General features: G+C 35.4%; 1 protein-coding gene across 1 annotated transcript in view; it reads right to left on the bottom strand.

The window, feature by feature from the left end:
• The window catches only part of LOC128230402 (deubiquitinating protein VCPIP1-like), a 117,965-nt gene extending 99,396 nt beyond the window's left edge, over window positions 1–18,569 (bottom strand). Inside the window, exons 1-3 of the mRNA XM_052942630.1 lie at window positions 18,482–18,569; window positions 1,190–2,077; window positions 803–931 (exon numbers count right to left, since the gene is read on the bottom strand). Coding sequence (XP_052798590.1) covers window positions 803–931; window positions 1,190–2,060 — 1,000 coding nt within the window. The 5' untranslated portion in view covers window positions 2,061–2,077; window positions 18,482–18,569. The remainder of the gene's footprint in view (window positions 1–802; window positions 932–1,189; window positions 2,078–18,481) is intronic.
• Window positions 18,570–25,545: the final 6,976 nt, after the last annotated feature.

Genomic DNA, 25,545 nt, shown 5'->3' on the forward strand with positions numbered 1-25,545 from the left:
GCCACTGCATCTATGAGCCAGGTATTTTGTTTGTAGCTTACGTAGAAGTTATAATTTTCGACGAGAATTGGTCTCTGTTTACATTTTCGCCAGGCGAACATTCTTCACTTGTTTCATATTACAGTATAGGGTATTTTTGAATTTTGTCAAATTTCGTTTTTTGTTTATGGCAATGTATTATTTTGATGATGTACATGTTCAAGTATGTATAAAATATAATTTTGGCTAGTTGAAATTAATTATTGTGACCTTAATGAGCCTTTTTGTCATGAAGCCAATTTGCCTCTGATCCCAAAATCAATAGGGGTCATCAACTAGTCATAACCAACTGGTATACCAAGTATGAAGATCCTTGGTGCAAGTGTCCTAAAGTTATTGAACAGAACAGAAACCGTTTTTTAAACTCAATGATCACCTTGAACTTGACCTATGACCTACTGTTCTCAAAATCTGTAGAGGTCATCTGCTAGTCGTGATCAACTGACACCAAGTATGAAACATTCTTTAGTTATTGATCGCAAATCATTTTCATCTTTAGGTCATCACCAATATATCCTTTTTCACCTGAAGGTCACTGCAACCTTGACCTTTGACCTACTGATCACAAAATCAGTAGGGGTCATCTTCTAGTCATGACCAACTGGCATACCAAGTATGAAGTTCCTAGGTCTAAGCGTTCTAAAGTAATCAAGGAGAAACCAAGTGTGATGTACAGACAGACAGACAGACTGACCGACTGACTGACAGACAGGGCAAAAACAATATGTCTCCCCAATCACACAATTAACAATCCCTTTCTTACCCTTAATGCCAACAAGGGGAATGTAGTGGTTGCGACCGGAGCTGCTCCAGGCAATACACAGGGGCTTGTTTGGGGTACCGTCCTTCCTCAGACACTGAGCTGGATCAACAAATCCAGGCAGAAACACACCTGGACACATACAGGAACAATGCATAAGAAAAGTATAAATATTTGTATCCAAATACCTGTCACTCAAACATTGTTTTCTAATGAAATATTTTACTGGTACATGTTTGTTAACTTCAAGCAGTACAAAACTTGTCTATGAATAAATCAAAATGATGATTTTTTTTTCCTAATTTGCTATAGTCCTGTTGCCCCATAATCACCCTATAACTTTAAAATTGAAAAAATAATCTCTAAAGTGTTGCTGTTTTATACTATTACCAGAATAGTCCCCAGAACTAACAAGTCCACTCTTGGAGTCAAGCAGAATGATGGGCCTGTGAAGAACATTGGCCAACCCAAATATGTGGATGTTTCTAAGGCCCAAGGCATCCCCATCTGGTGGAATGTAATACGGATCACACTCGTCAATAATGGTGACCCATTCATCTGTATCAACAAAGTCGTGAAAAAGCTGCTTATATTTGTCTAAGTGTTCTATCATGTGAGCCTTAAGGTTCACTCTCAGTGCATGCCAAAACAGCTCTCGTCCAACCAAAGCGCGAGAAATTGCATGTACCAGACAATGGCCATCACCATCTGCATGAATCGGAATTAAGCGTGATTCATGGTCATTGAAAGATTCAATATCTTTCAACGTGTCTGCCAGATAAGCAATACTGCCAGTCTTATCACGACCATAGCCAATCACATCCAGATTTTCTTCTTCAATCACGAAAGAGCGGTCTCCTAAAACACTGACATCAAACACTGAATTTTTGCCCATTTCAGACAAAAGCTTAGCCTTGCCAGTTTTATCCATACCATAGTAAGTCAGAATGGGTGAAACCAACTTGCAAACATAATTAGAAAGACCTATAACCTTAACATCGTCTGCACCTTTCTTTGGCTTGACATTTCCAAGTAATACATTCTTTAGCAAGTTATGAAGAGCCACTTCTGGGTTAGTGACCTCAGCTACATTCGTAATCACACTCCTCTCACGTCTTTGCCCACAGCCAGTGCACTCTATACTTTTGTCATAAGACGGGAAAAAAAGCTTGGTCTGACATTCTTCATCAGGGCATGTCCCGTACATAAGTTTGTATACATCTGAGCTCTTCTGGCGTTTCTTTCTGCTAGCCATGTTCATCAGCTAGCTGTCGATGGCTGTTTGAAATAAAAAAATAGTATGTGAACACTTAATCATACCAAATTCTTTTCAAAGAATTAGTACTTTATTTACTACTTTCAATATAACGTATCACTTAAACATTATATCATATTGTTTTTGAAGACTGATGTCTCTCCCCCTTAGTGGGAGCATGTTTGAAGAAATATCGTTTAAGAGTGAAAGCAAATTTGCAAAGTATATGTAAAAGACAAGAGGAAATAAATGCAACAAAATATTCATCTGATGTCAATATTTATTTGATAGAAATCTAGAATGAAGGGGAGAATACCTTGCAACAATGGGTCCAAAAGCTGTAATTTATTTTGCAGTGCACATTTTCAAATATTAATTTATCTATAACTCAAATTTCATTAAATTCCTTCAAAAGGTTCCGAGTAAGGCTTTGGACAACATTTGTTAAAATAAGATCAAATATTAAAAGAGATAACTTCACAACAATGGGTCCAAGAGTTACAATTCAGTTACAACAAAAGGTGATGTGCATAACTTCACATTGTTATCTATAAATTTTCAAAGATTCAACCAATTCCTTTTAATAGTTTTTGAGTACTGTGAAATCATAAATGTTCGTGGGACATTTATTTTCGTGGCTTTCGATGGTTGGGCAATCCATGAATTCAGGATCCCAACAAGAATTTGACCTTTAATCCTCATATTCAATTGCAACAATTCAAAGATACATGGTCACAGTAACAGTATATAATGTACCTGAATAATGGTCACGGTAACAGTATATTATGTACCTGAATCATGGTCACGGTAAGAGTATTAAATGAACCTGAATCATGGTCACGGTTACAGTATATATTGTACCTGAATCATGGTCACGGTAAGAGTATATAATGTACCTGAATCATGGTCACAGTAACAGTATATAATGTACCTGAATCATGGTCACAGTAACAGTATATAATGTACCTGAATCATGGTCACGGTAACAGTATATAATGTACCTGAATCATGGTCACGGTAACAGTATATAATGTACCTGAATCATGGTCACGGTAAGAGTATATAATGTACCTGAATCATGGTCACGGTAAGAGTATATAATGTACCTGAATCATGGTCACGGTAAGAGTATATAATGTACCTGAATCATGGTCACGGTAACAGTATATAATGTACCTGAATCATGGTCACAGTAACAGTATATAATGTACCTGAATCATGGTCACAGTAACAGTATATAATGTACCTGAATCATGGTCACGGTAACAGTATATTATGTAACTGAATCATGGTCACGGTAACAGTATATTATGTACCTGAATCATGGTCACGGTAACAGTATATAATGTAACTGAATCATGGTCACGGTAACAGTATATTATGTACCTGAATCATGGTCACGGTAACAGTATATTATGTAACTGAATCATGGTCACGGTAACAGTATATAATGTACCTGAATCATGGTCACGGTAACAGTATATAATGTACCTGAATCATGGTCACAGTAACAGTATATAATGTACCTGAATCATGGTCACGGTAACAGTATATAATGTACCTGAATCATGGTCACGGTAACAGTATATAATGTACCTGAATCATGGTCACGGTAACAGTATATTATGTAACTGAATCATGGTCACAGTAACAGTATATAATGTACCTGAATCATGGTCACGGTAACAGTATATAATGTACCTGAATCATGGTCACAGTAACAGTATATAATGTACCTGAATCATGGTCACGGTAACAGTATATAATGTACCTGAATCATGGTCACGGTAACAGTATATAATGTACCTGAATCATGGTCACGGTAACAGTATATTATGTACCTGAATCATGGTCACGGTAACAGTATATAATGTACCTGAATCATGGTCACGGTAACAGTATATAATGTACCTGAATCATGGTCACAGTAACAGTATATAATGTACCTGAATCATGGTCACAGTAACAGTATATTATGTACCTGAATCATGGTCACCGTAACAGTATATAATGTACCTGAATCATGGTCACGGTAAGAGTATATAATGTACCTGAATCATGGTCACGGTAACAGTATATTATGTACCTGAATCATGGTCACGGTAAGAGTATATATTGTACCTGAATCATGGTCACGGTAAGAGTATATATTGTACCTGAATCATGGTCACGGTAAGAGTATATAATGTACCTGAATCATGGTCACGGTAACAGTATATTATGTACCTGAATCATGGTCACGGTAACAGTATATAATGTACCTGAATCATGGTCACAGTAACAGTATATAATGTACCTGAATCATGGTCACGGTAACAGTATATTATGTACCTGAATCATGGTCACGGTAACAGTATATAATGTACCTGAATCATGGTCACAGTAACAGTATATAATGTACCTGAATCATGGTCACGGTAACAGTATATAATGTACCTGAATCATGGTCACAGTAACAGTATATAATGTACCTGAATCATGGTCACGGTAATGGTAACGGTATTAAATGTACCTGAATCATGGTCACAGTAACAGTATATTATGTACCTGAATCATGGTCACGGTAACAGTATATAATGTACCTGAATCATGGTCACGGTAACAGTATATAATGTACCTGAATCATGGTCACAGTAACAGTATATAATGTACCTGAATCATGGTCACGGTAAGAGTATATTATGTACCTGAATCATGGTCACGGTAACAGTATATAATGTACCTGAATCATGGTCACGGTAACAGTATATTATGTAACTGAATCATGGTCACGGTAACAGTATATAATGTACCTGAATCATGGTCACGGTAACAGTATATAATGTACCTGAATCATGGTCACAGTAACAGTATATAATGTACCTGAATCATGGTCACGGTTACAGTATATAATGTACCTGAATCATGGTCACAGTAACAGTATATAATGTACCTGAATCATGGTCACAGTAACAGTATATAATGTACCTGAATCATGGTCACGGTAATGGTAACGGTATTAAATGTACCTGAATCATGGTCACGGTAACAGTATATTATGTACCTGAACCATGGTCACGGTAATGGTAACGGTATTAAATGTACCTGAATCATGGTCATGGTAACAGTATATAATGTACCTGAATCATGGTCTATCTTACTATGACTTGTTTCAAGAAATATGATGATCCTGGAACAAAAAATGAAACAAGAGGCGTCCTAAGACAGCGCTTGACTACGCCGCTTTGACTTAGAAGTGAATACAATAACGACGTAATATTAACCAAGTTTGGTCTCTTTATGTCAAACCTAACTAAAATTATTCGATACATTAAGGTGACTTTGATGCTGCCCTCCCACCAGCCCGCCTGAACAATGAAATATGCCTTTCAAAGGAAATAAAAAAAAATCAATAAAAAAAACAACCAAGGGCCATAATTTGTATTTAGGCTTAAAACGGAGTTATGTTTCTTGTTGTAAGATGGTCGTTAATAATTTTGAATTTTATTAAGTGCATTTAATGAACGGTATAGAAGCTTTTTTATTAAAATCCCAACTTGCCCTTGCCTGTAAAAGATAATATGGAGTTATCTAACCTCATTATGTAATGGCTCTGAACATCTGTGTGAAGTATTAAGTCAATTAAATGAATGGTATTGGAGTTTTAAGTGAAAATCCCAACTTGCCCTTAAACTTTAACCTGCCCTAAAACTTTAACCTAAGTCATTCAGGGGCCATAACTTGTATTTAGGATAATATGGAGTTATGTAACCTCATTGTGTGATGGTCCTGAACAACTGTGTGAAGTACCAAGTCAATTGAATAAAGGATATAGAAATTATTAATAAATATTCCAACTTGCCCTAAAACTTTAACCGAAGTTCCATAGTCAATCAGGGGCCATAATCTGTGTAAAGATTAATATGGAGTTATCTAACCCCATCATGTGATGCCCCTGAACAACTGCGTGAAGTATTAAGTCAATTGAATGTAGGGTATTGGACTCCCAACTTGCCCTAAAACTTTAACCGGACGCTGACGCCGATGCTGGGGCGAGTAGTATAGCCCACCTATTCTTCGAATAGTCAAGCTAATAAATAAGGGAAGATAGCTTTGCAATAAACTGCCCCAGAATGCAAGCAAGGTTAACAACTTCACACTGCCATCTAACAAGGTTTCAAGTTGTATTATTATTTGTAACATCATGTAGTTTCCAAGTTCAGCTGCAGACAAAAATGGGTTGAAAAAAAGAAGAATGTCTAAAACAGTATGTTTGCTTTTTAGAAAAGGGGAGGCATGAAAAATAATTAAATTTATAATTTGATAAAATATACATTTTTTAGAAATTCTCATAGATTGGCATTAATCTGCATTATCCATTAAACCAGCATTAAAACATTTAAATATAAAATGAGTATAGACAATTTATAAGTTCAAAGTTATTTATTTTATAATGGTTGTGAAATAAGTTAGGTACTGCAACATTATATTAATCACTCTCATTGGTACGATGTTACGCAAGAAGGTAGTCTTGTGTTGTGGCTGAAACTTGAGTACCTGTTGGAAACCCACCTGCTTGATGACCACAAACCAAAATCACTTGCCCCAAGTCTGGATATCAAACCCGGGACACCTTGGTGATCAGTGAGTGGTCTAACCACTGCACCTACTAGGGCTGTGTATCGTCACTGACATCTCACGATACGATACGTATCACGATACGGAGTTCGCTTTTCACAATATATCACAATACACTTATATATATATCAGGGCTTCTAATTTGCCGGTCTGTACCGATTTGGGCCAAGCCAGACCGATTTCAGTTTAAAAAAGTGTAAAAAAAATTGGTCCGAAATTTTCTCATTTTCTTAGAATTGCGGTCCAAACGACTAAGTCATTTTAATTCGCAGTCATGAAAAAATCGTTGTCGATATCACACATAATTATAGCTTGAAGTCCCAATTATAAATCTAGATAGATATTATTATTCAAGAGTATCAGTTGAATGTTGACCCACGGTAGATGCATTAAGCAAATAAAACATAATACTGTTTCACTTTTTGTCGTCTGACCGCTTCCCGACAAACACAGTTCTTTACGAGCGCAATCGTTCTTATTAGAAACGCCGCAGAACACGATGAAAATCTCATTTGAATTAAGCTTGTCGGTTATGCGGCTCTAGAACCCTCTTAGGAATTGTGATATCGCGAAAAAATATTGACAGAAAAGATGTCGCGAAAATGTGTGACATTTCTAAATATTTTGAACAGGCCTTTCTTTTTTTGGGGGGGGGGGGGGGGGGGGTGCCGGATCCAGACCGATTGTGGCTGGGTCCGGACCGATTGAGGTTCCAAAATTTTAGAAGCCCTGATATAGATATATATATATTTTTACGTAGGACTTTAATGTTTGCCTAATTTGTAAATTGTTGAGCATATCCTTACCAAAACTATATTTTTAATGTTTTTATTATTTTGTAAATTGTTTGCTATATTATTAAATGAATATTATTTGTTTATGGTTGCCATTTTCATTAATTGTTGATCATATTTTTATTAAATGAAAATTGTTCATTTAGTTTTGCCTCTTTGTTAAATGTTAATTGTTGAACCTATTATTGTTATTAAGGCCACTCCTTTTTTATTTTTTGGTTTACAAGAATTTTTGGAAAAAATGTCCACTGGGTGGTTGAAAAAAAAAAAAAAAAGGAAAAAAGTCACAAAACATACTGACATGGTTCATACAGACTTGTCATCATCAAATTCCAGGACTTTTCCAGGACTTTTCCAGGACTTAAAATATTTTTTCCAGGAGTGTAAAATGAAGTGATCTTTGATGAAACATTGTTATTTTGATCCCTCGACATGTTATTTACATGCTTATCTCCCTTCGCATGCGATTTCAGTGCAGCTTCTCCCATATTTGATATGTCAAACAGTTTATCGCAAACAATGCAAAGCGCTTTTGTCTTGTCGGCCTTAAATGGATGAAGCCATCATCTATAGTTTTCATTCGCCTCCCATTCACTTCTAAACACACATTTTCCTCGCAAAGACATTTTTATCGGATTATCGTAAGTAAGCAACCGGAAACATGCTATTCTGCGCGCGGGAATATAAAGGCAGTGTTAAAAAACGGGTTTAAGACCGGGAAATCACGGCGCTTTTTACGGCGTCTATTTCGTCGATGAAATTTGACTTCCGATGGTCAACAATGTAAATATTCATGATTATTTTGAATAGACAGTGTTTGTCCGACCAATTTCAAGGAGAATTATAAATTTTCATGGGAAATTTTTATTATTCAAGGACATTTCAAGGATATTTCTGACAATGTCATTTTCAAGGAGTTTTCCAGGACTGATGCCGAATTCAAGGAGTTTTCCAGGACCTTGATACACTTAAAGGGTGAAAATCAGAGAACAACATAACAACATTGAAAATTTATATCATTTACTTGACATTTTAAATTTTAAAACTGCTATTAATGCATGTTTTAATACACTCAAAGTTTCAAAGTTCTAATTAAACATACAGTTTAAATCTTACATACTGTGCATATAAAACATCAATGAAATTGACTATAAAACATGTTTACATGTATAAACTACATTTTTTATCAAAGATACATTGAATATCACTCAGCAAGACATTTGTTTAGCTTTAAGGGTATTCTAAAGCAATAGTGAATGCAGAACACTTAAGAACTGACCAATATCAAATTTAAAAAAAAAGAGAAGGCAAATTTTACGCATTAAAATACACAAAAATTGCACTGTATTAAAACAATACATTACATTTTCTAAACATTGTTTCAGTTTTTTCAATATTAGAAAAATGTCAATAAAGTGAAATATTTACCAATTTTGTAAATAAGGAAGTAACAGTTTATGAAGACATTTGAGCTTTAATATTGTGAAAACAATTCCTGAAAAACTAAAAACCAAACTAGACCTAGATTTGAGTTTTAATAACCCTTACCATGCTGAGTACTACCGTATTATATCATGTATAGGACGCTAGCATAGATAGGACGCAGGCAAAAAAAATAGTTGAGAAAACGGGTAAAAACCCTTAATATATAAGATAGGACGCAGCGGAAAAATGTCAAAATCGGAGCCGAAAAATTGAGGTTGGTAAAGTATTTATAACATATATTGAAGTAAAAAAACAAACAAAAAATTGTATATATTTTGGGCAGAAAAAGCCCTGAAGGCATATTTCGATAACTGTCTTGTGTATTTCGATAATTATCGTCGTATTTTGGTAATTTAGCGTACACAACAATGATATATGTCTTGACATTTTGAGAAAATTCACGCATATTATAAGACTTATATGCAGTAATAGTCCCGACTGACAGTCAGCCGTTGCAACCGTTGCAATAGTACCGACATGCCTTCTGAATGACAGTCAACCATTGCAACCGTTGCAATCGCAACAAAACTGTATTGTCAAAACTTATGATTGTTTTGATAAGGCTTGTCGCTGCACAGATTAAAGCATGTCGGCATAATTAATGCGTTTCGGTAATTAGCCTTGCCAGCGGAAGGCACGTCGGGTAAAGTGCGAACAAACAACCATACGGTATTACCATTGCAATAGTTTGTTATATTGATGTTTTTCTAATGACAGACAGCGGGTGTTTTTCACACCTTTGCACATTTGAAAAGATTTGATAGTGACAATAATGCTACTTTGCATTATGCACATTCCTTTATTAATTTTTTAAAACAGTAACATACAACAAAATGTTTTGTAAAATATCGAAACATTAAAATCATGAACAATGATTAATTGATATTTACCTCCTTTCCCGATTTTCCGTTGCCGTTATAACTCAAGTCAGTTAAAGTGCTGACTCACATCGAGTTTTTGTGGGTAGCGTCCCTTTTGTAAAAAAGTAAACACTCGTGTTTGTTTTCAATTTATTTCTCAATAAATCATTTTAAAGTAAACATTCAATATATTTCTGCGTGTGTTAACTTACGTGAGTTTACCTATGTCAGTTATTCACTTCGGTGACGCAGTACAGATACTTACTATTACCACGTTCTTCCCCGGTCCGATATTTTCGACCTGAAATGGACTCCGAAAAAAAAGAAGATGAAATTCTAATAGCATAGAAAGGACGCAGGCAATTTTAAGAAGAGAATTGGGGGTAAAAAAGTGCGTCCTATGCATGATATAATACGGTAGTTGCGTGTTACCCGATCCATGCTAAGTCCGGATATTTTCGGACAGGGATATTTACCAAGGGATGTTCACCAAATCCATTTTAAATTCAAATCTTGCAGCAAATTACCACATCAGTACATAAAAATCACAAAGCAGATCACCCTAGGGACCAATCGCTCGAATCATGTAGCTCGACTGGCCAAAAATGCAGTCCAAATACCAAGAAACTGTGGGCATTTATACTTCATGCTTGTTTATTTTTCATTTCAAAGAGTATTCCTTGGTTACAACAGCAAATCTAATTTATAGTGAAATATCAAGTTCATTACAAATTGAAATGGACTTATTCAAATTAGTTTTTCCTCTTCTATTAACCCAAACATGAATAAACATGTAATCTAGAATAAACACAAGCTTTACATTGACTCAATTACAAGTATTTCCAAACCATTCTGTAAAATCGATAAACACCACTGACCGAACTTGTGGAACAAGGTCACCGGTGTCAACTTAAAAATTTTACTTTCATTTCACCACTCACACTTCTAGTGCACTGTTATTTGATATTTAACCATAACATGTTATAAAATGTTTTTCTCACACATAATTTACAGATATTTGTGTCTACTAATTCGATGGCAGCCACTGACACTTTTATTTTTTATCTATAAACAACAATATTTTCATGACCTAAATTGGCGGGGGGAAAAACAACAATCAAGTGACAGTTATTGTTTGTGTCAGCTGTTAAATTTGCCAATGTTTATTGCTATTGTTATTTTAACAACTCCTGCATATTTCAATTAATTATTTAATACAAAGAATGACTGCTATTGTTAAATCTACCATTGCCAACGGCGCTGCCATAACAGTTGACGGGCACACATATAGCTATCACTAAAAATTGACGAATACGGCTACGGAACAACAAACCAGTCGAGATCTACTGCATTCGTCCTCTTATCAGTTCGTTGTTTTATTTTTGTTTCGCACCAAAATCAATACGGTCGGGAAAATAATTTTGAAAAAAAAAGTGAAATTCAAATTATTTTTTTTTTGTACTTTTCGAAAAATTAGACCCGCTGGTTTTGCAAACCAATTTATATAAAAGTAGTGGCCTAAATGAGTATTATTTATTTGTCTTTTGTTCTCTTTACTACCGGTAGTATTTCCTTCCGCTATTCTTGACTTTGTTGACGACTGTAAACTGTCAAAATAGCGAAAGCCACTTCAGCTGCATTTTCTCATACAGCTAGCTCGCAGATTCCAGTCTTTTTCATATCTTTTGTAAATTAAATTTAAAAAAGAAAATTAAATTGCAACTTTTTTAATAATTTTATTTTTATTTTATTTTAGTTTGAAAAATAAACATGGTGTAGATAAGTAAGATAACTAGTTGTAACATATTTTGCTAGCTCTACCTGCTGTTTGCGAAAATGCTCGACCGTGAAGGGGTCCACTGGTCTTTATATACAGTTAATTCTCAATCCACACAGAACCAGGGCTTTGCTAATTTGCTTATTACCAACCAAGTAAACATACATACTATGAACATACTTCCCTTTATAACGGAACGTTGTTATAAACCCACATCCACCGCCTACAGCGGATCATTACACTATGAACGCACATCCACTGCCTACAGCGGACCGTAACACTATGGTGGTTCTAGGGCTGCCACGATACGCCAAGACCGTATCGCAGTATATCGCGATACAAGAGCAGCGTATCGCGTTGTACCGCAATATTTTTGTGTATTAATAATATTGTTTCGAATTGGAACATTTTTATTCAAAACAGCAAACTGCAAACAATTCATAGATATGATGATATCATATGTTGACTAGAACATATCTAACTAAAAACAAATGAACAAAACACAACAATAAAACCATCACGGAGTTCAAAACTTCTATATCATTTGAATTTTTAACTTTTGACTAGAAATATGTCAACAATTAACACAATATCCTACTGAAAATGTTCAGTTTTATTTTGTAAACTGAATTTTTTTTTTCTGTACTGCGGTTTTAATAGTGAAACAGTGTCATTTCATTTATGTGCTCAAACACATCGTGCACGATAGATCTATAACATATTAAAATATGTGGTAAATTCACTGTGAAAGAAATGAAACATCTGTTATTATCTATATTCGGCTTATTGTTTATCATTACGTAACTATAATGAAACAAAATTATTAACTGTTATGTTTAATAACAATACTATAAACTGTAAGAAAACACAAAATTGATCGGTAACAAATTGATCAGTACAGTGAACGGCAATCCGGAGACCCGGGTTTTAGGGATATTGCAAGCGCCTACATGACTGGAACAGGAAGTAATCGATTATTGAATCTGCACACGTCAATTTTTTCATAAAACCGGTACGCTAATGTTGTACCGCGGTACGATTTTTTTTTATTCGTACTGGGATATATACCGGTATATCGTGCCAGCCCTGGTCACTTCTGCCGATTATTTTAAAATTTGACCATGAATGAGTAAGATACAGACCGAACAAAAACGGGGACAAATGTAACAACGCCCATGACTCCTATTTAAGCCCACACTTCACTCTGTAATAAAAGTCCACATTTCACTTTGTGTAGCAGCAGTATAAATATAGTATTTGCTATCAAATCATCCTCTCCGAAGGAAATACATCATCAGTACAAACACAAACTCAAATGTCATTTTTCTAAATTTACCAAAATAGTAGGGGTTTCATATGAAAGTAACAGTGGCCTGGAAATTATTAAATTGATGTGGAACTTTCTTACTTTTTCCAATTTTAAGACGGGTCCTTTCCCTAAAATAGCTGTTAAAAAGACTGCATAATGCAATCCAAAATAAATTGAGCCAAATCATGCAAATTAATCATCTGCTACACCAGCAGAACAATTTTACTGTAAACAATGCAAAGATAAATGTCAGTTAAGCCACACACACCTTAAAATTGTGTGTCCGCACTTATATTTTCACTGCTAACCAGATTTTTTGTGTCTGATGTGGGCATTTATCTTTCTAAAATGTGCCTCATGATAAATATACATTTAACAAGTCAGAAATATCTATCTTGGAGTACTTTTTAAAAGCAGTTTTAAGTAAATGATTTTACTTATAAATTCTTAACAAAAGAGCGGCAGAATGAATGCCAATGCTTGTCTGTTTATTTTCGAAGTAAAAAAGGGGCATAATAAAATCATCCATGCCAGAGGTGTGCCCCTTGCTACACAGGTGTATATTTTCTATCTTGCAATGTGTGTACAAAGTTTCATCTGAATATCTTACACAGTTTTTATGTTATGGCTAATTCAGTTTTTGCATGAATAAATCACTATATTCTTTTGAATATCATGGAACAGGGTTTGAATTAAGGACAAGGTCATAGTTTCTGGACATTGACACCAACGGATGGACAGACAATGACAAAACAATATCTCCCTCCCGAACTTTGATTCAGTGGGGGATAACAAGCACATGCATGATATATTCAACAATGATAGAGCATATATGACAGTAATTATGATAAAATAGCACATTTGTGATTCCTCATATAATACACAGCAATATAGCACTTTTTCAAAATTACACTCAAGCACTACAATACATAGAATAAAATACAGGATTTGTTTTAAATGGTTTAAAAAAGGCTTTTATGCCTGTTGTTTTTTCTACATGCATTCTTTGAGATGTAAATTTCAATGCTGTCAAAATTCCTGATGATGTCATCGGCATTCTAATGTGTTTCAATAATTCTGCTGCTTCTGATGGAGTTGAACAATAAAATCTCCATATATTATACATAAACATAAAATCGCAAGCTTCAGCAATAAATGTCTTTTCATATAAATTTTTTTTACATAAACAAACAAGTTTATTCACACTTACCAATCATCCACCAAATTAAAACAGTTTGCTTTTTTGACATGCAACACTAATTGAGTGACATGCAGCAAACCGTCATGAAATTTTGGCACATTCAGCTTGATCTGCAGTTTGACATAGAGGGACTGAAATTTGACTTTGATATAGCAAAAAAAACTAGACAGATAAATTGACATAAGCAGAGTAATTTTATATAGAACAAGAGCCGTCGTAAGACAGCGCGCTCGACTACGCCGCTTTGACTTAGAATACAATAACGATGTAATAATACCAAGTTTGGTCTCTTTATGTCAAACCTAACTAAAATTATTTGATACATAAGGTGACTTTGATGCTGCCCTCCCACCAGCCTGCCCAAACAATGACACAAGTCATTCAAATAACTTGATTTCCCATTATGAAAATGTGGTTAAGAATATGCAAATATGCCTTTCAAAGGAAATTAAAAAAATAATAAAAAAATCAAGGGTCATAACTTGTATTTAGGCTTAAAACGGAGTTATGTTTCTTGTTGTAAGATGGTCGTAAATAATTTTGAATTTTATTAAGTGCATTTAATGATTGTATAGAAGTTTTTTTTATTAAAATCCCAACTTGCCCTTAACTTTTACTTGCCTAAAACTTTAACCTAAGTCAATCAGGGGCCATAACTTGTATTAAGGGTATGGAGTTATGTAACCTCATTGGGTGATGGTCCTGAACAATTGTGTGAAGTATTGAATGAAGGGTATAGAAGTTATTAAACAATATCCCAACCTGCCCTAAAACTTTAACCCAAATTCCATAGTCAATCAGGGGCCATAATCTGTGTAAAGAATAATATGGAGTTATCTAACCTCATTATGTGATGGCTCTGAACATCTGTGTGAAGTATTAAGTCAATTGAATGAATGGTATTGGAGTTTTAAGTGAAAATCCCAACTTGCCCTAAAACTTTAACCTAAGTCAATCAGGGGCCATAACTTGTATTTAGGATAATATGGAGTTATGTAACCTCATTGTGGGATGGTCCTGGACAACTGTGTGAAGTATTAAGTTAATTGAGCTAAGTATATAGAAGTTATTAATAAATATTCCAACTTGCCCTAAAACTTTAACCCAAGTTCCATAGTCAATCAGGGGCCATAATCTGTGTAAAGAATAATATGGAGTCATCTAACCTCATCATGTGATGGCCCTGAACAACTGTGTGAAGTATTAAGTCAATTGAATGTAGGGTATTGGACTTATAAGTGAAAATCCCAACTTGCCCTAAAACTTTAACCGGACGCCGACGCCGACGCTGGGGCGAGTAGTATAGCCCACCTATTCTTCGAATAGTCGAGCTAAAAATTTATTCTCATTATTTAATGTTTATTTTTTTCTTACTACATTTTATAAGCCACTAAGAAAAATATACAATCATAAACTTAAAAAGTACATACCCAGCTTTGCAAGTGCAGTGAGTGCTGATCACATGTCCTCCCTTCTTGTTGATGCAAACCTAAGTCTCATGTGGCTTTTCATTTATTCTTTGTGATGGAGTCACTTTCGTCTTCAATAAGCAAGCGGTTGACTCTGTGCTTACTTCATGGTACAAAACCTGCTGCACATGTCCACAATGGAACTAATTATATCCATCTAGAGACTTGAAGGCGTTCAGTGATTCAGCTGTGTACAGTCCCAAATAGTTTATCAAGTAATTGTAAATATCAGGATATAGCACACTTGGTCGCATACATCGCTGTCCCATCTTTTTGCAGTGCTCAACGCTGTACGGATCTGGAAGTTGAACTCCACCAACATTTAACTTTTTTATGTATCTATCTGACGCAACTTGGTCTAAATTTGAAATTTGTTTCGGTAATTTCGATACTTCCGTATTGGTTTTCGCCATGTTTTTTGCCAACCAGTGGCCAGCGCATGCGCGAGCAGACCGAATCAAAACAATAACATTCAACGTGCCTATATAATAAACAGGAACTGACGTCAATGTCAAATGACGTCAACGTTGATAAAATATAGCATACACTTTTGCGCAAAATAACATCTTGTTCGTAGGATCAAAGAAATATATAATGAAAACCACACAAGTTATATGAACTGTGTATCGTCTCATAAACATGTGACTTAATAAAAAATGTTCTTACTTACTCAGATTGATCATGATTACGTAATTATAACTTTAATGATCTTCTTCAACATAAATATCAAAATTTGCTCGAAAAGAAAGAAAACATTCCTGGCTTGTTCCCCCATGTCATTATTGCCAAAATATAGTATATATCAAATTCGATATGGTTGTGTCATTTTGGATTTAACAGCAAGAAGCTTTTTCTGTGCGCATCATCTGTCCAATATATAACCCAGTTTACAGTCAAGTAGGCCGTATGTTATTTTTGAAATTTTCAAATATTCCGCATGTAAGTCAAGTACACATTTCATTGGTACCCAGCGCACACTGAATAATATAGCCCATTTGTGGGTCCATCAATTAACCCATGTGCAAATAGTTGGAAAACAGTTGTAAAATTTAATTTGTGTGCTATTTTTCGAAAATATGGTGAAAACATTTATTCGCACATTGACGGAATAGATGAAAGGAAGTTAAGAGTTATCATTTCTAGATCAGTCTAAGATACCGGTAAGTTGTTTAAGTATGAGTTTTTTGTGCAGAATTCAGAGTGTCGGGTCAATTCGCACCAATAACCTTTTCGGCCGACCCTTATACAGCTAGCCACAATAATGCGCGTTTAGTTTATATGGACTATTATACAGCCTACTTCTGAGAGCTACGATATTTCGTAAAAAACACTTTTATGGCATTAATAAATGCCCTATTTTCATTCAAAGCTTGTGTTACGTTTTCCCTTCATCCATACGAGTTCGACCCGGCCTGTGACTTAGTACCTTGACGTTGAGCAATACATAAATGAAATTTTATGCAAACATAAAATTATTTATGGAATTGTTCAACCATTAATTTAGTGGTATTTAACCATGTCAGCACCCTGCATAAATTATTGCCTCAGCCAATCACCTTTGAGTTTTATCTCATGTGGCTCTGAACAGCCAATCACGATACGTTGTAGCCATTACTGATATATTTTTAGCGTGGGCGAAAGCCTCGGCATTTTATTTTTGTTTTCATATAATACACCACCACCATCCCCACCACCTTCTGTTTAAATATCTGTCAGTTTACAAGGTCGAGAAATGAGCTTATCTAACTGTTCTTCATGTCACATTTAATTGTGAACACATCGTTTAACCCCATGTTTTTCTTCATATTTTCTTACCATATGTATTGTTAGTTTTTTGTTTCCCTTCACCAGTTTTGTCAGGCACATGCTATTGACACTCGTAAAAACACTTTTATGGCATTAATAAATGCCCTACCACCCAGATATGTATTTCGGGAAATGTTATTATACACATGTTATTGACACTTACGTTTTATTTTACGATATTTCGTAAAAACACTTTTATGGCTTTAATAAATGCCCTATTTTCTTGGCGGTTTTTCCACCCAGATATGTATTTCGGGAAATGTTATTATACACATGCTATTGACACTTATGTTTTATTTTACGATATTTCGTAAAAACACTTTTATGGCATTAATAAATGCCCTACCACCCAGATATGTATTTCGGGAAATGTTATTATACACATGCTATTGACACTTATGTTTTATTTTACGATATTTCGTAAAAACACTTTTATGGCATTAATAAATGCCCTACCACCCAGATATGTATTTCGGGAAATGTTATTATACACATGCTATTGACACTTATGTTTTATTTTACGATATTTCGTAAAAACACTTTTATGGCATTAATAAATGCCCTATTTTCATTCAAAGCTTGTGTTACGTTTTCCCTTCATCCATACGAGTTCGACCCGGCCTGTGACTTAGTACCTGGACGTTGAGCAATACATAAATATGGACTATTATACAGCCTACTTCTGAGAGGAATTTAAGCACCTGGTACAAATCGGACGACTAAGGTGGTTGAAATAATTCATGTGCAATTAAGAGATGTTTAAGTGTTTAAAGTAAGCAGCGAACACATTTCATAGTCAATAAATATCTAAATACGTATATCATATTTTTCATTATCTCTCAGTTTCTCGAAGACTTTGGCTACTCTTGATAATAATAATCATAATAATAATAACAATACAAAAATAGGTCGAAATTGACAAGTTTAAAATGGTTACTGGGCCGAAAAACAGTATAATAGGCTAGAGGACAGCCAGGCGAAAACTGGGCCAAATTAATCCGGATTCCTGAGGGTAAATTGTCATGGTATACATTTTCGTCAGAAGATGATCAGTTGTTATTTACAAATCTATGAATGTTTAAGTCTTAATAATTATTAACAGAACTTACCTAAATAGAAATACTCTTCTCCCTTGCCATAAAAAAGGTAAGACTTTTTTTCTTTTTTTCGCTTCCTGTCTGACCCTTTAGGTACGTTATAACTAAATGCCAAACTCCCGGATGTGTTCCAGGATGCACTCTCTATATTTAAGATTGAGAATGCTACTTATATTTTTGTTCAAGCCTGAGTAATGCAAATTATTAGTTTTGGTATACCTGACTAATAACTGCAATCAAAAAGAAAAAAAATACATGAATAGCTCAGAGATTAATATATTTTCTACTGGACAAGATGTTTGCCTCCGACCTGGGACCAGTATAACCACCCCCAACTCCGTCCTTATGCAAATTGATTACAAGAAAAAAATAACTGTGCCACGGGCCTATTAACTGGTTTATAGGTCCGCGACAGTGCTTTACTTCAAAGTGAGTGACAAGGGGAATCATGCCATATTTGGGACTCAGTTTATCACAATAACATTTTGATAAAAATTTGGTAACTTTTGGCGAAAAACTATCCGAACACACAGAACATTCTTCAACTCGAGCCATAGGCATGGGGGGGAGCTTTTTTACCCTTTTTTGCTTCGTTGATCATAGCGTGGGTGCTATGGACTATCACATACATTTTAAAATCGAACAATTCAAATACATAAATAGAAATTCTACTAGAAGGAATTATACTCGATGAATATAAAAATTACAAACATTTTAGGCTCAGCCTGTCATAGGCATACATGTCGGCATCTCCTTTAAGTTAGGACATATCTTTGATTGTTCCCTTTAGTTTTATCGAGTACCTGCTTCAGCATCAATATTCAACATTTATTGCATTAAACATATCAGACATGTTTATAGCAAATATAAAATACATACATGTGCAGTCTATTGGTGATGAATTTCATTATTTGTTAGAGTGTAGTTATTTCATTAACAAAAGACGACGTTTCATTGATAACTTTAATTTTAGAACCCCGAATATATTGTCATTTAAACGTGTTATGAAATTAAACCCAGAATGTATTATGTTTTCAAAGTTGTTTAAATTTATGAAATGTATCATTAAAAAAGTTAATTTCAGAATATAATGTACTCCTCTTTATACCATGATGTTAATTATGTTATATTATGGTTGAAGTTCATTTTTCAAAGCCTCTCTAGGGTAACTGTATAATATGTTCATTGCAATTCTCATTTTGTCATGCATGTATGACGTGAGTTTACTGAATAAACTTGAAACTTATAATTATGGGTCAGTGTCATCGACTTAATCCGCTTAATGACAAACAAGTGTGTATATTTAACCGTTTGATGTTTCGGATGAAGGTGTGATCAACAGAAACATGTTAAAATACATTCAATTATCACTGTTCAATTTTCTTAAAAAACACACAATTGTTTCGAAACACTTATGCACCTGTCATATGTGTTATGTAGACCAAATAAAAATATTTAAATATTTTGGATTAAAAAAAATGTCATTTACGACAACAAGTAGGTATGTTTTCCTATTTTTATCAAAATCTTATTTTCGCGAAAATTATTACAAGTAACCCTATTTCCAGCTTTTTATCAAATCTTGTAATCTTATTTTCGCGAAAATAACTTTATTTTATCCAAAAACTAACTACATGTTTGTTGAAAATGTTAGTTTCGCCAAAACTTACCAGATTTTTACCAAAATCATATTTTCGCAAAAACAACTTTATTTTGGCAAAAAACTAACTATTTTTGTCGAAAATGTTATTGTTATTTTCGCCCAAAATTACAAGATTTTCACCACAATCTTATTTTCGCGAAAACAAATTTATTTTAGCCAAAAACTATCAACATTATTGTCAAAAAATGTTATTTTCGCCAAAACTAACCCTATTTTCAGATTTTTATCAAAATCTGATTTTCGCGAAAAAAGCTTTAATTAACCAAAACTAAATACATTATTGTTAAAAAATGTTATTTTCGCCAAAACTAACCCTATTTTCAGATTTTTTTATCAAAATCATATTTCCGCGAAAATAACTTTATTATCATAAAAAATAACCTTATTTTCGTATTTTAGTCAAAAATGCTATTTTCGCGAAAATACCCTATGTTCGTATTTTAGTCATACCGCATTAGGGCAGTTATATTTGGGTGCTAAAGGGAAGACGGTAACAGGTAAGGCGGGCCCTATGAATATTCAATTTTACGGGAAAGCGCTTTCGGTGTTGTAAGCGCCTGAGCGTGGTTACGAACTACTAAATATGTGATACATGTCATAAGCAGTTGTCCTTTGTTAGAAAAAAAACATGATTATACACTTTTTTAACATTAAAACATTTCTTTCGTTATCAAGATAAAAATTAATAACACAAAATTTTCTCGTCGTTCGTTTAATAAGCCACGAGGTTACCAATACAGTGTATCATTATAACATTGCTCAAAGTATTTGTTAAAACTGAATGGATACATGTTGACTTTTTCGTAAAAATATGAGATCTTGATATTTTCCATTTCATCCATTTTGATCATTTGATAATTGCTTTAAAATGTACAAGTATAAACAAAAAAATGCAGACATGTAGTGTGTTTTGTATGGAAACATCGATGGAAAAGCGTGAATGACAGGTTATTTAAAAAAAACACCCTGAAACCCGGTAATCGGTGATAATTTAGATGTGTTCGCATTCATTACTGTTAGCAATAAATATATTGACTCTGGACATAGTTAATATAAGTTTTAGAACGGACATCCGGTAATCGGTGATGGTCTAGACCTTTTCGCATTCGTCACTGTTTCCACAAAATTGAATCTGGACATGATAAAAACAAGTTTTATAACGGACATCCGGTAATCGGTGATGGTCTAGACCTTTTCGCATTCGTCACTGTTCCACTATATTGACTCTGGACATAATTAATATAAAGATTGAGAACGGACATCCGGTAATCGGTGATGGTCTAGATGTGTTCGCATTCGTCAGTTACCACTATATTGACTCTGGACATGATAAATATAAGTTTTAGAACAGACATCCGGTAATCGGTGATGATCTAGATGTGTCCGAACTTGTCCCTGTTTTCACTATATTGACTCTGGACATGATAAATAAAAGTTTAAGAACGGACATCCGGTAATCGGTGATGGTCTAGACGTGTTCGCACTCGTCACTGTTACCACTATATTGACTCTGGACATGATTAATATAAGTTTTAGAACGGACATCCGGTAATCGGTGATGGTCTAGACGTGTTCGCATTCGTCACTGTTACCACTATATTGACTCTGGACATGATTAATATAAGTTTTAGAACGGACATCCGGTAATCGGTGATGGTCTAAACGTGTTCGCATTCGTCACTGTTACCACTATATTGACTCTGGACATGATTAATATAAGTTTTAGAACGGACATCCGGTAATCGGTGATGGTCTAAACGTGTTAGCATTCGTCACTGTTACCACTATATTGAATCTGGACATGATTGTATAGGTTTTAGAACGGACATCCGGTAATCGGTGATGATCTAGACCTTTTCGCATTCGTCACTGTTACCACTATATTGACTCTAGACATGATTAATATAGGTTTTAGAACGGACATCCGGTAATCGGTGATGATATATATGTGTTCGCTCTTGTCCCTGTTTCCACTATATTGACTCTGGACACGATAAATATAAGTTTTAGAACGGATATCCGATAATCGGTGATGATAAAGACGTGTTTGCATTCGTCACTGTTACCACAATATTGATTCTGGACACGATAAATATAAGTTTTAGGACGGATATCCGGTAATCGGTGATGATAAAGACGTGTTCGCATTCGTCACTGTTTCCACTATATTGAATCTGGACATGATTTATATTAGTTTTAGAACGGACATCCGGTAATCGATGATGATTTAGACGTGTTCGCACTCGTCTGTTTCCACTATATTGACTCTGGACACGATTTATATAAGTTTAAAAACGGACATCCGGTAATCCGTGATGGTCTAGACGTGTTCGCATTCGTCACTGTTACCATTATGTTGATTCTGGACATGATTAATATCAGTTTTAGAACGGATATCCGGTAATCGGTGATGGTCTAGACCTTTTCGCATTCGTCACTGTTTCCACTATATTGACTCTGGACATGATCAATATTAGTTTTAGAACGGATATCCGGTAATCGGTGATGGTCTAAACGTGTTCGCACTCGTCTGTTTCCACTATAGTGACTCTGGACACGATTAATATTAGTTTTAGAAAGGACATCCGGTAATCCGTGATGGTCTAGATGTGTTCGCATTCGTCACTGTTACCACAATATTGACTCTGGACATGATTAATATAAGTTTTAGAACGGACATCCGGTAATCGGTGACGGTCTAGACCTTTTCGCATTCATCACTGTTTCCACTATATTGATTCTGGACATGATTAATATAAGTATTAGAACGGATATCCGGTATTCGGTGATGGTCTAGAAGTGTTCGCACTCGTCTGTTTCCACTATATTGAATCTGGACATGATTTATATTAGTTTTAGAACGGGCATCCGGTAATCGGTGATGATATAGACGTGTTCGCACTCGTCACTGTTACCACTATATTGACTCTGGACATGATTAATATAACATTTAGAACGGACATCCGGTAATCGGTGATGGTCTAGATGTGTTCGCATTCGTCAGTTACCACTATATTGACTCTGGGCATGATTAATATAAGTTCTAGAACGGACATCCGATAATCGGTGATGATCTAGATGTGTTCGCTATTGTCCCTGTTTCCACTATATTGACTCTGGACATGATTAATATAAGTTTTAGAACGGACATCCGGTAATCGGTGATGGTCTAGACCTTTTTGCATTCGCCACTGTTTCCACAATATTGACTCTGGACATGATAAATATAAGTTTTAGAACGGACATTCGGTAATCGGTGATGGTCTAGACCTTTTCGCATTGGTCACTGTTTCCACTATATTGACTCTGGACATGATTAATATAAGTTTTAGAACGGACATCCGGTAATCGGTGATGGTCTAGACCTTTTCGCATTCGTCACTGTTTCCACTATATTGACTCTGGACATGATCAATATTAGTTTTAGAACGGACATCCGGTAATCGGTGATGGTCTAAACGTGTTCGCACTCGTCTGTTTCCACTATAATGACTCTGGACACGATTAATATAAGTTTTAGAAAGGACATCCGGTAATCCGTGAAGGTCTAGATGTGTTCGCATTCGTCACTGTAACCACAATATTGACTCTGGACATGATTAATATAAGTTTTAGAACGGACATCCGGTAATCAGTGACGGTCTAGACCTTTTCGCATTCGTCACTGTTTCCACTATATTGACTCTGGACATGATTAATATAAGTATTAGAACGGACATCCGGTATTCGGTGATGGTCTAGACGTGTTCGCACTCGTCTGTTTCCACTATATTGAATCTGGACATGATTTATATTAGTTTTAGAACGGGCATCCGGTAATCGGTGATGATATAGACGTGTTCGCACTCGTCTTTTTCTACTATATTGACTCTGGACACGATTAATATAAGTTTAAGAACGGACATCCGGTAATTCGTGATGGTCTAGATGTGTTTGCCACTGTTACCACTATATTGACTCTGGACATGATTAATATAAGATTTAGAACGGACATCCGGTAATCGGTGATGGTCTAGATGTGTTCGCATTCGTCAGTTACCACTATATTGACTCTGGGCATGATTAATATAAGTTCTAGAACGGACATCCGATAATCGGTGATGATCTAGATGTGTTCGCTCTTGTCCCTGTTTCCACTATATTGACTCTGGACATGATTAATATAAGTTTTAGAACGGATATTCGGTAATCGGTGATGGTCTAGACCTTTTCGCATTGGTCACTGTTTCCACAATATTGACTCTGGACATGATTAATATAAGTTTTAGAACGGACATCCGGTAATCGGTGATGGTCTAGACCTTTTTGCAATCGTCACTGTTTCCACTATATTGACTCTGGACATGATCAATATTAATTTTAGAACGGACATCCGGTAATCGGTGATGGTCTAAACGTGTTCGCACTCGTCTGTTTCCACTATAATGACTCTGGACACGATTAATATCAGTTTTAGAAAGGACATCCGGTAATCCGTGATGGTCTAGATGTGTTCGCATTCGTCACTGTTACCACAATATTGACTCTGGACATGATTAATATAAGTTTTAGAACGGACATCCGGTGATCGATGATGGTCTAGACGTGTTAGTTTAAACTTTATTTAATTTTACAACGATTGTGAGCAAGCTATAACAACTTATATTAATCACTCTCGTTGGCACGATGTTGCGCGAGAGTGTGGTCTTGTGTTGTGGGGGAAACCGGAGACCCCGGAGAAAACCCACTTGTCCGGCTTGGTGACCACTAACCAAACTCACATGCGCCCAGGCCGGGAATCGAACCCGGGTCGCCTTGGTGAGAAGCGAGTGCGCTAACCACTGCGCTAACCGGACAACCACTCGTGTTCGTGTTCGCATTCGTCACTGTTACCACTATATTGAATCTGGACATGATTAATATAAGTTTTAGAACGGACATCCGATATTCGGTGATGGTCTAGACGTGTTCGCACTCGTCTGTTTCCACTATATTGACTCTGGACACGATTAATATAAGTTTAAGAACGGGCATCCGGTAATCCGTGATGGTCTAGATGTGTTCGCATTCGTCACTGTTACCACTATATTGACTCTGGACATGATTAATATAAGTTTTAGAACGGACATCCGATAATCGGTGATGATCTAGATGTGTTCGCTCTTGTCCCTGTTTCCACTATATTGACTCTGGACATGATTAATATAAGTTTTAGAGCGGACATCCGTTAATCTGTGATGATCTAGATGTGTCAGCACTTGTCCCTGTTTCCACTACATTGACTCTGGACATGATAAATAAAAGTTTTTGAACGGACATCCGGTAATCAGTGATGGTCTAGACGTGTACGCATTCGTCACTGTTACTGTACCACTATATTGACTCTGGACATGATTAATATAGCTTTATAAAGGACATTCGGTAATCGGCGATG

This window comes from Mya arenaria, chromosome 4 (assembly GCF_026914265.1).
Source record: "Mya arenaria isolate MELC-2E11 chromosome 4, ASM2691426v1".
Lineage (NCBI taxonomy): Eukaryota > Metazoa > Mollusca > Bivalvia > Myida > Myidae > Mya > Mya arenaria.